The sequence below is a fragment of the Sinocyclocheilus anshuiensis genome, unplaced genomic scaffold (assembly GCF_001515605.1).
Source record: "Sinocyclocheilus anshuiensis isolate Anshui unplaced genomic scaffold, SAMN03320099.WGS_v1.1 scaffold718, whole genome shotgun sequence".
Lineage (NCBI taxonomy): Eukaryota > Metazoa > Chordata > Actinopteri > Cypriniformes > Cyprinidae > Sinocyclocheilus > Sinocyclocheilus anshuiensis.
In genome coordinates this window covers 1893301-1904748 of record NW_015546102.1, presented here as the reverse complement: position 1 = coordinate 1904748, position 11448 = coordinate 1893301, and the positions used below count along the sequence as shown (strand labels likewise).

Genomic DNA, 11448 nt, shown 5'->3' with positions numbered 1-11448 from the left:
TTGACTTAACTTTTATAAAGAATATCTCTTTGAATTTGAGACTTTCGTCTTTGCAACTTTACAGATCTTCTAATCACACATAAATGTTCCTTAAGAGTAAATAAGTATGTAGCAACCTGCAATCTGACACAATCAGTGCTCTTGTGATACCCACATTTTGGGGCCCCTTTAAGCAGCAGAAATGGGGTAGGCAGATTTGCAAAAAGGCTGTAAAATGTCCATCAAAAGTTTACACAAAGAAAAAAAAACATTTAGGACATTTTAAATTTGAATCTAATTCTTTGTCAACAGGGCCAGACAGCCTTGTTAAATTATTAACAAGCTATTCTCCTCAAATTCCATTTACTTTCAGTTCCACCGTTATCATTTTAAATTATTAATTACCACAGGTCAGGTGTTTTCTTTTTAGACAAAAATTCCTAATCACCAAAAAGGGTCTAAGCAAAATAAAAACAATAAAATCATCATCAAAACACAACTCTATACACCTAAGGAATGTAAAACAATTACATGAAAGAATTACCTGCAGCCTCAAATCCTAAATCAGAAGCTTACGACACTAACATCATTTCCACACTCATGCTGGTACACTGCCAATATACTGAGAGCTTTCCCATCTAAGTGCTGTTGCTATGGTTTCAAGATATCAGCTGAAATATATAACAAGACAGATATGTAGGGAGGATATCTGACCTTGAAGCCCTATCAAAAGCAGCTCTGCTATCCTTAGTGCTCATTAATGTACTCCAAACACTCTCGCCTGGAGAACTATAATTCTAAAGGTGCCAAGTAAGTAACAAACCCATAAAGACAATGCTTATTGTAGATTTCAATGTATCCATATCTTTTTTTGTGGAATAGTTTGCATGAGAGTACTAATAATAGACCAAACGACTAAAACCCTCCCTCCCCCTAAAATCCTAATTACACATCGAGTCCATCAATGCTCAGTGACGCACACACCAAACAACCTATAGATCAGAGTCTTCGAGCACATCTGCTGACCCAGCTACAGTAGAATCATTCCCAGAAAGCCTTGAAACGCTGAGACACAAACACTTCCCCTGACACAAGCACAAAACAGTGGCCACTGACTCCCTTATGATGTAATTAAAGAAGAGGTTTTAAAGGCCCTGATCTGCAAAATGTGCTTCTGCACTATAATGACTGCGTAAGTTGTAAAAATAAACTACTTTGAAAATGCTTTAAAGAAGACATTAGAATATATTTAGTATTATGTTGTTGAACCTTTCCAATTTTCCTATTGTATGTTTTTAAAAACTGCATAATGCTCACCTCCTGCAACTGACAGCCTGTTACAGTACAGCATGCCAATTTGTTCACCTCTTGCCACTGTTTGTGAGTGAACTAAAGGAGAAAGTGCTTGCTGTGAGTATACCTGCAAGGCATGTGAGAATTTGACAGCAGGATGAAGGACTAAGTGACATGTTTCCTCTGAGGCCTCAATAGCACAGGTGCTTCTCAAGCACCCCTACAGTCATTAATAATTAAACTTTTTTAGCTCTATTTTTCTCGCAATAAGATCACAGTGATTTGGAAAGCTACAAATCAAGCAAATACATAATGTAAACATATATATGTATGCAATACTTTATGCATGACAAATTGTCCTAAATCATAATAAGAGTGTCAACACTTGAAATCTAGAGCTTTGGAAATTTTCACAAAAAAAAAAAATTATGAACTGGATAGTCAACATGACGTGTGACAGTGGCAATGTCCTGCAGTGTGGCAAGTGTCTAAATATATTTTAGACTGCAGATTGCAATTATTGTATTATATTTAATGTCAAATTAAATGGATGGATGGATGGATGAGCACTGAAAAGACATAATTGTGCAAATATGTGCTAACTCTTGATTAGATAAATCCAGCACCTGTTTCAATTCTTCATTCGGCATCTGCGTTCTACTTTCCTATCCCCTGGAAAGACACTGCATGATCCCTCACTATTCACAGCAGACTTCCTGTGATGCCGTAATCTATGCTTATTTTTGGATGGGTTTCCCTCTTCCACCTTATTATGGTGGTCCTCTCTGCAAAAAAAATCTGAAGAGGCAGAGGCCATGAGAGGAAGAGATGTAGGCCTGGTAGCTTGAGATACGTCTGCATCACCAGATTCAACATCACATGGACCGTAAGTTTCCAACACCAAATCATCGGAAGCATTGGTAGTGACAAGTCCCTCAGTCTCTAAAAGGGAAGGTTTCACATCTTCAGAAAAGCTGGACCCCCTCAAGCGATGTCTAGCATGCAAGCCTCTCTCAGTAGTTGCCACTGGCCTTTTCTTGTGCTTTGACTTTATGTATTTTTCAGACTGTTCTTTGTTCCGTTTTGCCCCTTGATCAAGCACAAGGGCATCTCTTATCTTACAGCTTGAGTGAGCTTGAGTTAAGTTGATATTCAAAGAAGACAATTGACTAGCACACTGCTCAACAAGGGAAGCTATGCTGATGTCACTTCTTATCCCACAGGTGCTGGCTGGAGAGAATAGGTCTCTGGTTATTGGCTGTGGAACTGGAGTGGATCTGGGAAGACTGGCATGGGCCCAAAGGTCTGAAGTCTTGATGTGCTCAATGAGGGACATACAAGAACGGCACAGGTGCATTTCTTTAGCTCCATTTTTCAAGGAATTCTTGCAGGATTCACAAAGAGAATCCTTGTTTATGGCCAACACAAACAAAGACCTTGTCCCAGAGCCAGGGGAGCTTACCACTGGGGACTGCAAATCTCTACCTGGAGTCATAGGAGAGTCGATATTGAATATCCTGAAACACACACCACTCATTGGGGTCCTGGGTTGGCTCTCTGGAGAGGCCAAGGTTGACATCACTGTATTTGCATCATATTTTGAGGGCAGAACACCAACACTTTTTTGACTTGACTCTTTGAAATTAACAGTGTCTCCTCTACAGTTAACAGTTCTTGCTCCTTTTGTTGGTTTTCTAACCCTTGCTGACTGGGTTTCGCATCTCAGACATGCATCTCTTGTATCTTCACTGTTAATTTTTGAAGATCTCAATTCTGTTGGGTTGCTTTGGTCTGTCCTATGCTTTAGCCAGTTAACTATACCCATAGCCATAGATATCTCAGTGTCACAAAGCTTTAGTAAGCAATCCTTCCCCATCCATTTACTTTGCAGAAGCTCTTGACCAACAAAGTCCTGAGCCAAAGGTGGGGCAAGATTCTCCTCTGCTCCAACATGGAAGCTGTACATGGACAATGGAAGATCACTGCACTGGCCAACAATGCTGTCTGTTAGATCGAGCTCGTCATCAAAGATCGGGGTAATCTCTGCCTCGCTGGGGTCACAGAATAGCTCATAAAGAGCATCTCCACTGTACGTGTCCCTAGGGAACTTACTGGAATGCACTGGAGTGAGGGAACTTCTGCTGTGGTCCTCAAAACCAGGAGAAACATGATCACAGTAGCCCTCATCACTGGTGTTCCCTTGGTTGTCACTTTTGGGTGTTATCACATCAGTATTAAATTCCCTGATCTCGGATTCTACAGGTCGTGGTGTATTTGCTGTTACATCTTCAGACTTGGTTGTGGAAGGAGATTCTGTGATAGGTGTTGTGGATTTTGTTGCATGTCCTGGTGCTTTTGAACTTTGCCCTGATAGCAAAGTTCTGTTTAGGGTTTCCCACAACCCAAACATGTCCAAGACCTCAGCGTGAGCTGGAGAGGCCAGACATTCCTTACCTCCCTGGAAACCTGCAGTAGTATGGCTTTGTTTTGGAGGTTCACAGGCAACTTTGTGACGCTCTGGGCTAAGAACCCCCTCAGGTGATACGAGATCATCAGCAAATATCTCACCACAACCAGCCTGGGATCCAAAGCTTTTTAATGAAGCAGCATCCTCACAGACATTAGCACAACATTCACTGGAAGAATCAGAGGGAGTCTCACTGAGTTCGTCATTAAATCTGCTTCCTGCAGTGGTACGCTCTCTGTGTATTACCGTCTTCCTCGTCCGTTTCAGTGATGGAACATTTTCACCTACAATACGACATGGTGTACTTGGTGACACAGCTTTCTCATGTTTGTGTCTTTTGTGAACAAACAAGTCCTTAATGGCCTTCCTAGGTTTCCTCAGGGAGATCCTCTTTTTAGGAATGGATTTGGCTATGCAGGGCACAAAGGGCACTTGAGGTGTTAGGTTACGGTAATCGATGATTTCACGACTGCTGCCAGATGTTTCCCGATTCTCACGAAGCAACCTTAGAGGCGCCTCGAACCCTGAAAAGCTGACACTGGTCACCAGCTTATGGTGATGGCGCCAGTTGGTCCCATCTTTGTATCCAGGGCTCTCAGCTTGCTGCTGTCCCATTCTTCTCACACAGTCATGGGTTCTGCTTCTTCTAAAAGAGCTACGGAGCCGTCTGTGACCTTCTGAGAGCGTGTCACTAACCCCTGGAGACAGTATGTCTAGAGTGTCTGGCACAGGCAGTGAGGATGGGCTTTCATCAGTAGTGTGTGTATTCACAAATCCATTATTCATCGTGATTTGAGATTTGTGCTCTTCAGGCCCTTTACATCGGCCATGTGCCTTACTTGACCTCTTCCGATCATCTGAAGAATCTTCGCTCTTTGACAGCTCCATGTTTTCATATACATAACTGTAACTAGACATGAGACAAATACAGGATACAGTAAATATAGGAGGATTATTTGTGATTTTGTGATTTTTATTTACCTGTAATTTGGGCCATTTTTCAAATATTTTATATTATATTGTACTTTAAATCATAAATGTGTTTACTATCTCGTCCTTTATTACTCAAATTTGAACAAGATTAAGAACATTTCAAAGAAACGTATCCCCAAAAATTTTTTGTCTAATGTTTTTAGTTTTTGATGCTTTTGAATCTACACTTCAAATTGGCTATGAGATCAGAGAGAAATTTATATATGCAACAGAAACGCACAACAAATGAATCTTCAAAACAAGTAATGAACATTATTTCAGAAAAAAAAACATTAAGCTCCTATCAGCTGAACAATAATGTTGAAAGGATTTTAAACTCATTCACGTAATTGTAATGCAGGTCCCCCATAGCCTGTGTGTTTTTTATTATTCCAGACAGCTAAAACATTCACTGCCATACATATGTGAAAACTATTCAGTAATATTAAACCGTACAGCGACAATATTATTTTGATGCTATTATTTGACGTAATCGGGGAAATTGCAATACGTCTAGTAGTATTTATACTACGCATAGCAACAGTATATTTTAAAGCAGATGACAGGTTGATTTGTAGTAAGAAGAAAAAAAGGATGTTATCGTGCACTTCGTTTGACTGAAACGCTTCGTTAATACCGATATAATTTAACTGTAACTCAAATTTGATACCACAAGGACAGTCTGTGTAGCTTTTAAAATAGGTCACACAAGTAGCCTATATTATGACAAGATTGAGCATTATGTGGCTCTATAACTTCCAATAAACAACGGGTCATACTAGCGGTAATGAGCCAATCGTAAATGCCTGACAATAACAAAATTCCATTGATTTTATATTTAGGAATAACTCGTTTGTAACGTACTCTGCTCTAACGTAACGTTACTGGCTTGCAGTTCGTCGTTCGATTTCATTTGAGCAACGCCTTGATACACACGTTTTTGCCTAAAACAAAGTACACTGAATTCCAATAAATAAACAAATTCGAATGGCACGCCATTTCAATACATACCTGAAGCAGATTGTGACAGAAGGCGTTTGGCGGGAGCTGGTGGTTCACAGGCGCGTGACAAGATGGGATGCTCTGGCTGTCAGCGAGCGTGTGAAGATAATTACGACAGCCAATCAGAAGACAGAATAACGCTCACAACACAGCATCATCACTCACTGATCATACGCCTGGATACAATGAGCGCGGAACGTTCTCACACTCTGTGGACACTGAAATATCACTGTCGGGCTTTCATAACATTTCTGGTTGAGAAACATAAAGCCTCCAGGCTCATCTCAAACGGAAAGAGCAATATTAACAAATATATTCCCCTAAAAAAATGAAAGAAAACCGGTGTATCACAACCCACTAATTCCACTCCAGTTATATTATAAAAAAAAAAAAGCTATTTGAATCCACAGAATCATTTAAAATATTTAGTGCTAAAACCTAATGCTTAATATTTGCTTGTACTATTACACTAATGCTAATATTTTACTTGTGAATTCCTTCAAAACAAAACACAAAATTCTTGAAATGTCAACAAAATGTAATTAACCTTTTGAGGAAAACTGAAAATAACACTGACAAACATAACCATTTTTGAAAAAAGGTACAGAACTAAACAGAAATATTATGCTCTCCAACTCTGAAGTGCAAATGTCGATCACAGATAAGGACCCCATCCAAGGTACATGAGGCACAGGAGGTTATCATCCGTGGCTTCCTGAATGAGGTAGTGTACATGGCCCTCAATGGACAGAGGCAGGCCCATCACTTTATTCCTGTTCTTGATCACTCCCTGAAGACGCTGCTCTATGTCCAGAACATGAGTTTTAGCCTAGAGTGGAACAAAATCAAATCATGGCTATTTACAACTCATTACTTAATCTATAGTTAAACTGCAGCAGCTCAAATTGCATGTAAAGACGAGACACTTAAAGTACTCAAAGCAAGTGTATTCTAATTTCTAACCATAATACCTTATGTTTATTCATAATTCAAGCCTGCTTAGCTGAATATAAAAGCACATATGATAGACGTCATATAGGTAAAGATCTTCATTCAGGCTGAAGTTACTAAGTACCTTCTCATTGAGGATCTCTCCAGATTCATTGACTTGTGTCTTAGAGGAACCCTTGACAGGTTTACTCCACTCTACCAAAGGATCATGCAGGAATGTTTTTAAAACACTGGTGAAATGGAATAAAAAGGCATCATGAAATTTAAAGTATTAAACAAATACTGTATGAAATGTTAAACTCATTACGCAAATCAAACACACTCAACATAGAACAGAGATTTGGTTTGAGAGATTTTTCAGTATTCATGCATTTTTACTGCAGTATCATGTCTACCAATAAGTGCTGCTATTTTGTGGGTCTATACGGAATATCATTCAACGCTACTGTGCATTCAACAAGAACATAACAGTGTTTACAGGTAAAGTAGCTTACTTATTTAATGCACTAATTTACAATTGAGAAAAGCGTTGGATTTTAAGCTCAAAAGTGATTATTTAGATTGCAAAAAAAAAAATAATCATAAACATAGTGCTACAAATTCATTAAAAATAATTAAAATATTCATATTGAATATTTTGCCTTGGTTGTTGTAGTCCAATGCATATCAGGTTGAACATTTAACCATAAACATAATCTTAATCCGTAACATCTGTCATAAAAAAATAATACTGGTCAATCTTTAACCATTGATAAATAATATACCAAAAAAGAAAAATAATAAACATCAAGTAGTAGTGAGAGCAACTGAGGTGATATGGATATGTATGTTTCAGCATGTATGATACTTCCGTTCGAAAGTTAGGGGCCAGTATGTTTTTATTTTGAAAGAAATTAATACTTGAAGAGTTCAGATGCAAAAAAGTGCCATTTGAAATGTTCTTATAAAATGAGCATTTTTATCAGGCTCCTATGTGTAGGTTCAGTAATTTCACTTTAATGGCAATGAATAGGTTATTTTCATTGCCATTAAAGTGAAATAACTGAACATAAACATAGGAGCCTGAGAAAAATGCTCATTTTAGAAGAAAATTTCATACGGCACTTAGAGGCTTTTGCATCTGAACTCTTCACTTATTTCATTAACATTAAATTTGATCAAAAGTGACAGTAAAGACATCTGTAAGGTTACACAGGTTTCTATTTCAAATAAAGGCTGTTCTTTTAAACCTTCTATTTATCAATATTTTTTCAGAATTGGAAAAAGAATGCATCATGGTTTCCATAACAATTATTAAACAGCACAACAGTTTTTAACACTGATAATAATAAATGTTCCTTGAGCACCAAATTAGCATATCAGAATGAATTCTGATGGATCATGTGACACTGAAGACTGGAGTAATGGCTGCTGAAAATTGTCATCACAGGAATAATGGTTACATTTTAAAATATATTAAAACAATAACAGTTATTTTAAATTATAATATTTCACCATATAACAGTTAGTCCTGTATTTTTAATCAAATAAATGCAGCCTTGGTGAGAATAAGAGACTTATTTCAAAAATATATTTTTTTAAATCTTATCAACCCCAAACTTTTGAACTGTAGTGTAAGTTCAGAGATGTTCACCTCATGAGTGGCTCTCTCTGGTCCCTCATGAGTCTGAGTGTGACTTCACAGGCCTGTCTGAAGAAGCCCTCTGTGCCCATCGGCCCCATCGCATGAACCATGTTCTGAGTGAGCCGGAAGGGAACCACCTCAGGAACATCAAATGTCTCTCCCTTAAGCACCAAAAACACATTTATTCTTCAGTTACCCCAAGATATCAAATATAGGGAGTAATAAAATTGTCACATTCCTCATTCATCTCACCTTGTTAAAGAGGCAGTTGAAGTCCACATGGACACACTCGCCAGTTAGGGAGTCAAACAAAATGTTCTCTCCATGGCAATCGCCAAGGCCAAGAATATAGCCCACCATAGACATGACCGCAGTAGAGCGACAGTAAGCAGACCTGCTGTTGTACCTGTGAAATGCCACATTTGCCCCGTGTGCGAAGACATTCAAGTAAGTGCTTTTCTAATGAAATACTCAAAACTCACTTTAATAGCTAATACTAAGAAACATTTAGCATATTACTGTGCAAAGATACTATGAATATGAATAAAACTCTGAAAGCCTGTAATATACAGTATACCAAGAGGTGGGATCAGGAAACGTCCGTAGGAACCACTCGTGAAAAACTGGTGGGTGTCTGGCACACAGCACATCTTTGTGCAGTTTCAGCTTCTCCTGAAAAGATGCTGTTTTTGGCAAAATCAGCTTTCGCAGCTCTGTCCCACTGACATAGATCCCTGTTCAAAAAATACACCAATTGCACAATAAAAAAAAATGGGAAGTGAAAACTTTAAAAAAAATACTACAGCTTTCGCAGCTCTGTCCCACTGACATAGATCCCTGTTCAAAATATACACCAATTGCACAATAAAAAAAAATGGGAAGTGAAAACTTTAAAAAAAATACTAAATATTAAAACAGCATGTTTAACACTCTCTAGAATTGATTCTGATTGGTTAATCGATATTTCATGCCTATATACAATACATACCCATTGAAATAAAAATGTATTAATGTAATATTTATATATTAATATTAATGTATTAAAACAGAAATGTTGTGAAACATTATTATAATTTAAAATAAATGTTTTCTATTTGAATATGTTTTAAAATGTATTTTATTTCTGTAATGGCAAAACTGAATTTTCAGCAGCCATTACTCAGACTTCAGTGTCACATGATCCTTCAGAAATCATTCTAATATGCTGATTTGCTGCTCAAGAAATATTTATTTTTATCGTTGTAAATAGTGCTGCCTAATATATATATATATATATATATTTTTTTTTTTTCCAGGATTCTTTGATGAATGTGAAACAGAAATCTTTTGTAACATTATAAAATGTCTTCACTCCCCATTTTTTTTTAGCAATTTAATGCATCCTGTCAAAAAAAAAAATCTTACTGCCCCAAAGATTTGAATGGCAGTAGGCCTATGTATGTTTATTTATTTTGTGATAAAAACTGTAAGCTGATGATTATTATAAAATAAACCACTTCAGACTGATACAAGATTTTTTTATGATCTGTGTCAGGATATATTATGCGACACAGCATTACTCCATTATGACATACACTTTACATCCTTAAGAAGAGAACTAGAGGCTATGAAATCAGCACACCTTTCTCTTTATACAGCTTCGTGAGGATGTGGTGTAACCCCGCCATGTTGTTGACCCACTCTATTATGCCACACTCTTCATTCAGAGGGATGACCGCGTATGTCCGAATGTGCAAATCCCTCCGTCTAGACTCTGCATCTTTCCTCAAAGACTAACAAAGGCGCATTTTGATTAGGAAAGTTCTCAGGAAAATGCAGTTCATCATTCAAGTATATCGTGAACAGCACAACTCTAGTACCTTATTAATGAGACAGTTGAACTCCATCAGGCGGCAATCTTTCCTCAGGTCATCTTTAGGTTTGCACATCATGGTGTAGAACTTTCCATCAGAGCCCTTGAGCGAGATCTTTTTTGGCTTCTGCAAGGATGCCAAGATCTCTACCTTCATGAAATGAAACGTATAATGATATCATGAATAAAGTATCATCGAAAATTAGAGTGATGCATTATGTGCTCAAAAACTGGAGTATAGTGGGCCTGACTGTGTCATCGAAGCCAGCGAGGTAGACCCAGTGTCCTGGAAAGGCATCGTGTTTGGGGTTGGCTCCTCCAGTGGAAGGTAGGGTGGGTATAAGGACAGACTGCAGGGGGATGAGGATCTGACTGAAGGTGGGCTCTTCCACCAGTTTCTTCAGCATTTTGAAGTGTACACTCATGCTGAGGGTGCTGCTGTTCCCATCCACCTACACAATTACACAAAAACACAGTCTGCTTGCATACAAATGCAAGAGTAATTTTAAGAACCAACTGATTTTGAAAATGAATGCCTAAGGGGAAAGTTGAGGAGTACTAAAGATTAATAATAAATGCACAAAAGCTGTTTCCTTGGAAATCGAAATATTATTTTCTTGCTAGCGGTACAGTCTGTCCTACTGGTTTATTGCCGAGCTCCACCAGCTTGTCAGTCAGTCTGTTGGCATCTCCTATAAATTTCCCAAATGACTCATTCAAACTGACAGCCTTCTTCTGGATCTCCTTACATCTGTTCATTCGAGTTGAATAGGAGGACTAAAAAATGAAAGCATGTACATTACACAGTTCATTTCCATGAAAAGACATCATTTATGGTTGTAGATGTGACTGAGATGTATGACCTTTGACACAGCCGTCATCATCCACATAGCTTGTTGAGGGTAAGCCAAGAAAACTTTGGCCACAATCTCCATGAGCACAGCAAAGACCTCGTTATTGGAGTGGCAGATTCGGGAGATGAGCTGTGAGAAGGCTGTGAGGAACTGGTAGGGCGAGAGGTTGCTGGTGTGTTCGCTGATGACAGAATTGATCTTAGTGAGCTCAGCACGCATTTGGGCTCGGTCAGAGCGGCCAGCTGAAAAAGAGGGAGGAAAAAAAGAGGCTGGTGTATCATGGTGGTCTGTTTTAAAGGGGTCATATGATGCGATTTCAAATTTTCCTTTCTCTTTGTAGTGTTACAAGCTCTTGGTGCATAAAGAAGATCTGTAAAGTTGCAAAGACTAAAGTCTCAAATCCAAAGAGATATTCTTTATAAAAGTTAAGAGTCAACCACGCCTACCTAAAACG

The 11448-nt window shown here is 38.3% G+C and overlaps 2 protein-coding genes across 2 annotated transcripts in view; both read right to left on the bottom strand.

Annotated features, from left to right (window-relative positions):
* The window catches only part of amer3 (APC membrane recruitment protein 3), a 9794-nt gene extending 3728 nt beyond the window's left edge, over nucleotides 1-6066 (bottom strand). The window contains exons 1-2 of the mRNA XM_016502282.1: nucleotides 5723-6066; nucleotides 1899-4649 (exon numbers count right to left, since the gene is read on the bottom strand). Of these exons, the coding sequence (XP_016357768.1) occupies nucleotides 1904-4627 (2724 nt within the window). The 5' untranslated portion in view covers nucleotides 4628-4649; nucleotides 5723-6066 and the 3' untranslated portion in view covers nucleotides 1899-1903. The remainder of the gene's footprint in view (nucleotides 1-1898; nucleotides 4650-5722) is intronic.
* Nucleotides 6067-6334: 268 nt separating this feature from the next.
* LOC107700496 (serine/threonine-protein kinase ATR-like) overlaps nucleotides 6335-11448 on the bottom strand; it is a 33538-nt gene continuing 28424 nt past the window's right edge. Inside the window, 10 exon segments of the mRNA XM_016502170.1 lie at nucleotides 6335-6542; nucleotides 6789-6894; nucleotides 8298-8449; nucleotides 8541-8694; nucleotides 8866-9022; nucleotides 9910-10060; nucleotides 10148-10291; nucleotides 10392-10592; nucleotides 10783-10917; nucleotides 11004-11236. Of these exon segments, the coding sequence (XP_016357656.1) occupies nucleotides 6369-6542; nucleotides 6789-6894; nucleotides 8298-8449; nucleotides 8541-8694; nucleotides 8866-9022; nucleotides 9910-10060; nucleotides 10148-10291; nucleotides 10392-10592; nucleotides 10783-10917; nucleotides 11004-11236 (1607 nt within the window). The 3' untranslated portion in view covers nucleotides 6335-6368.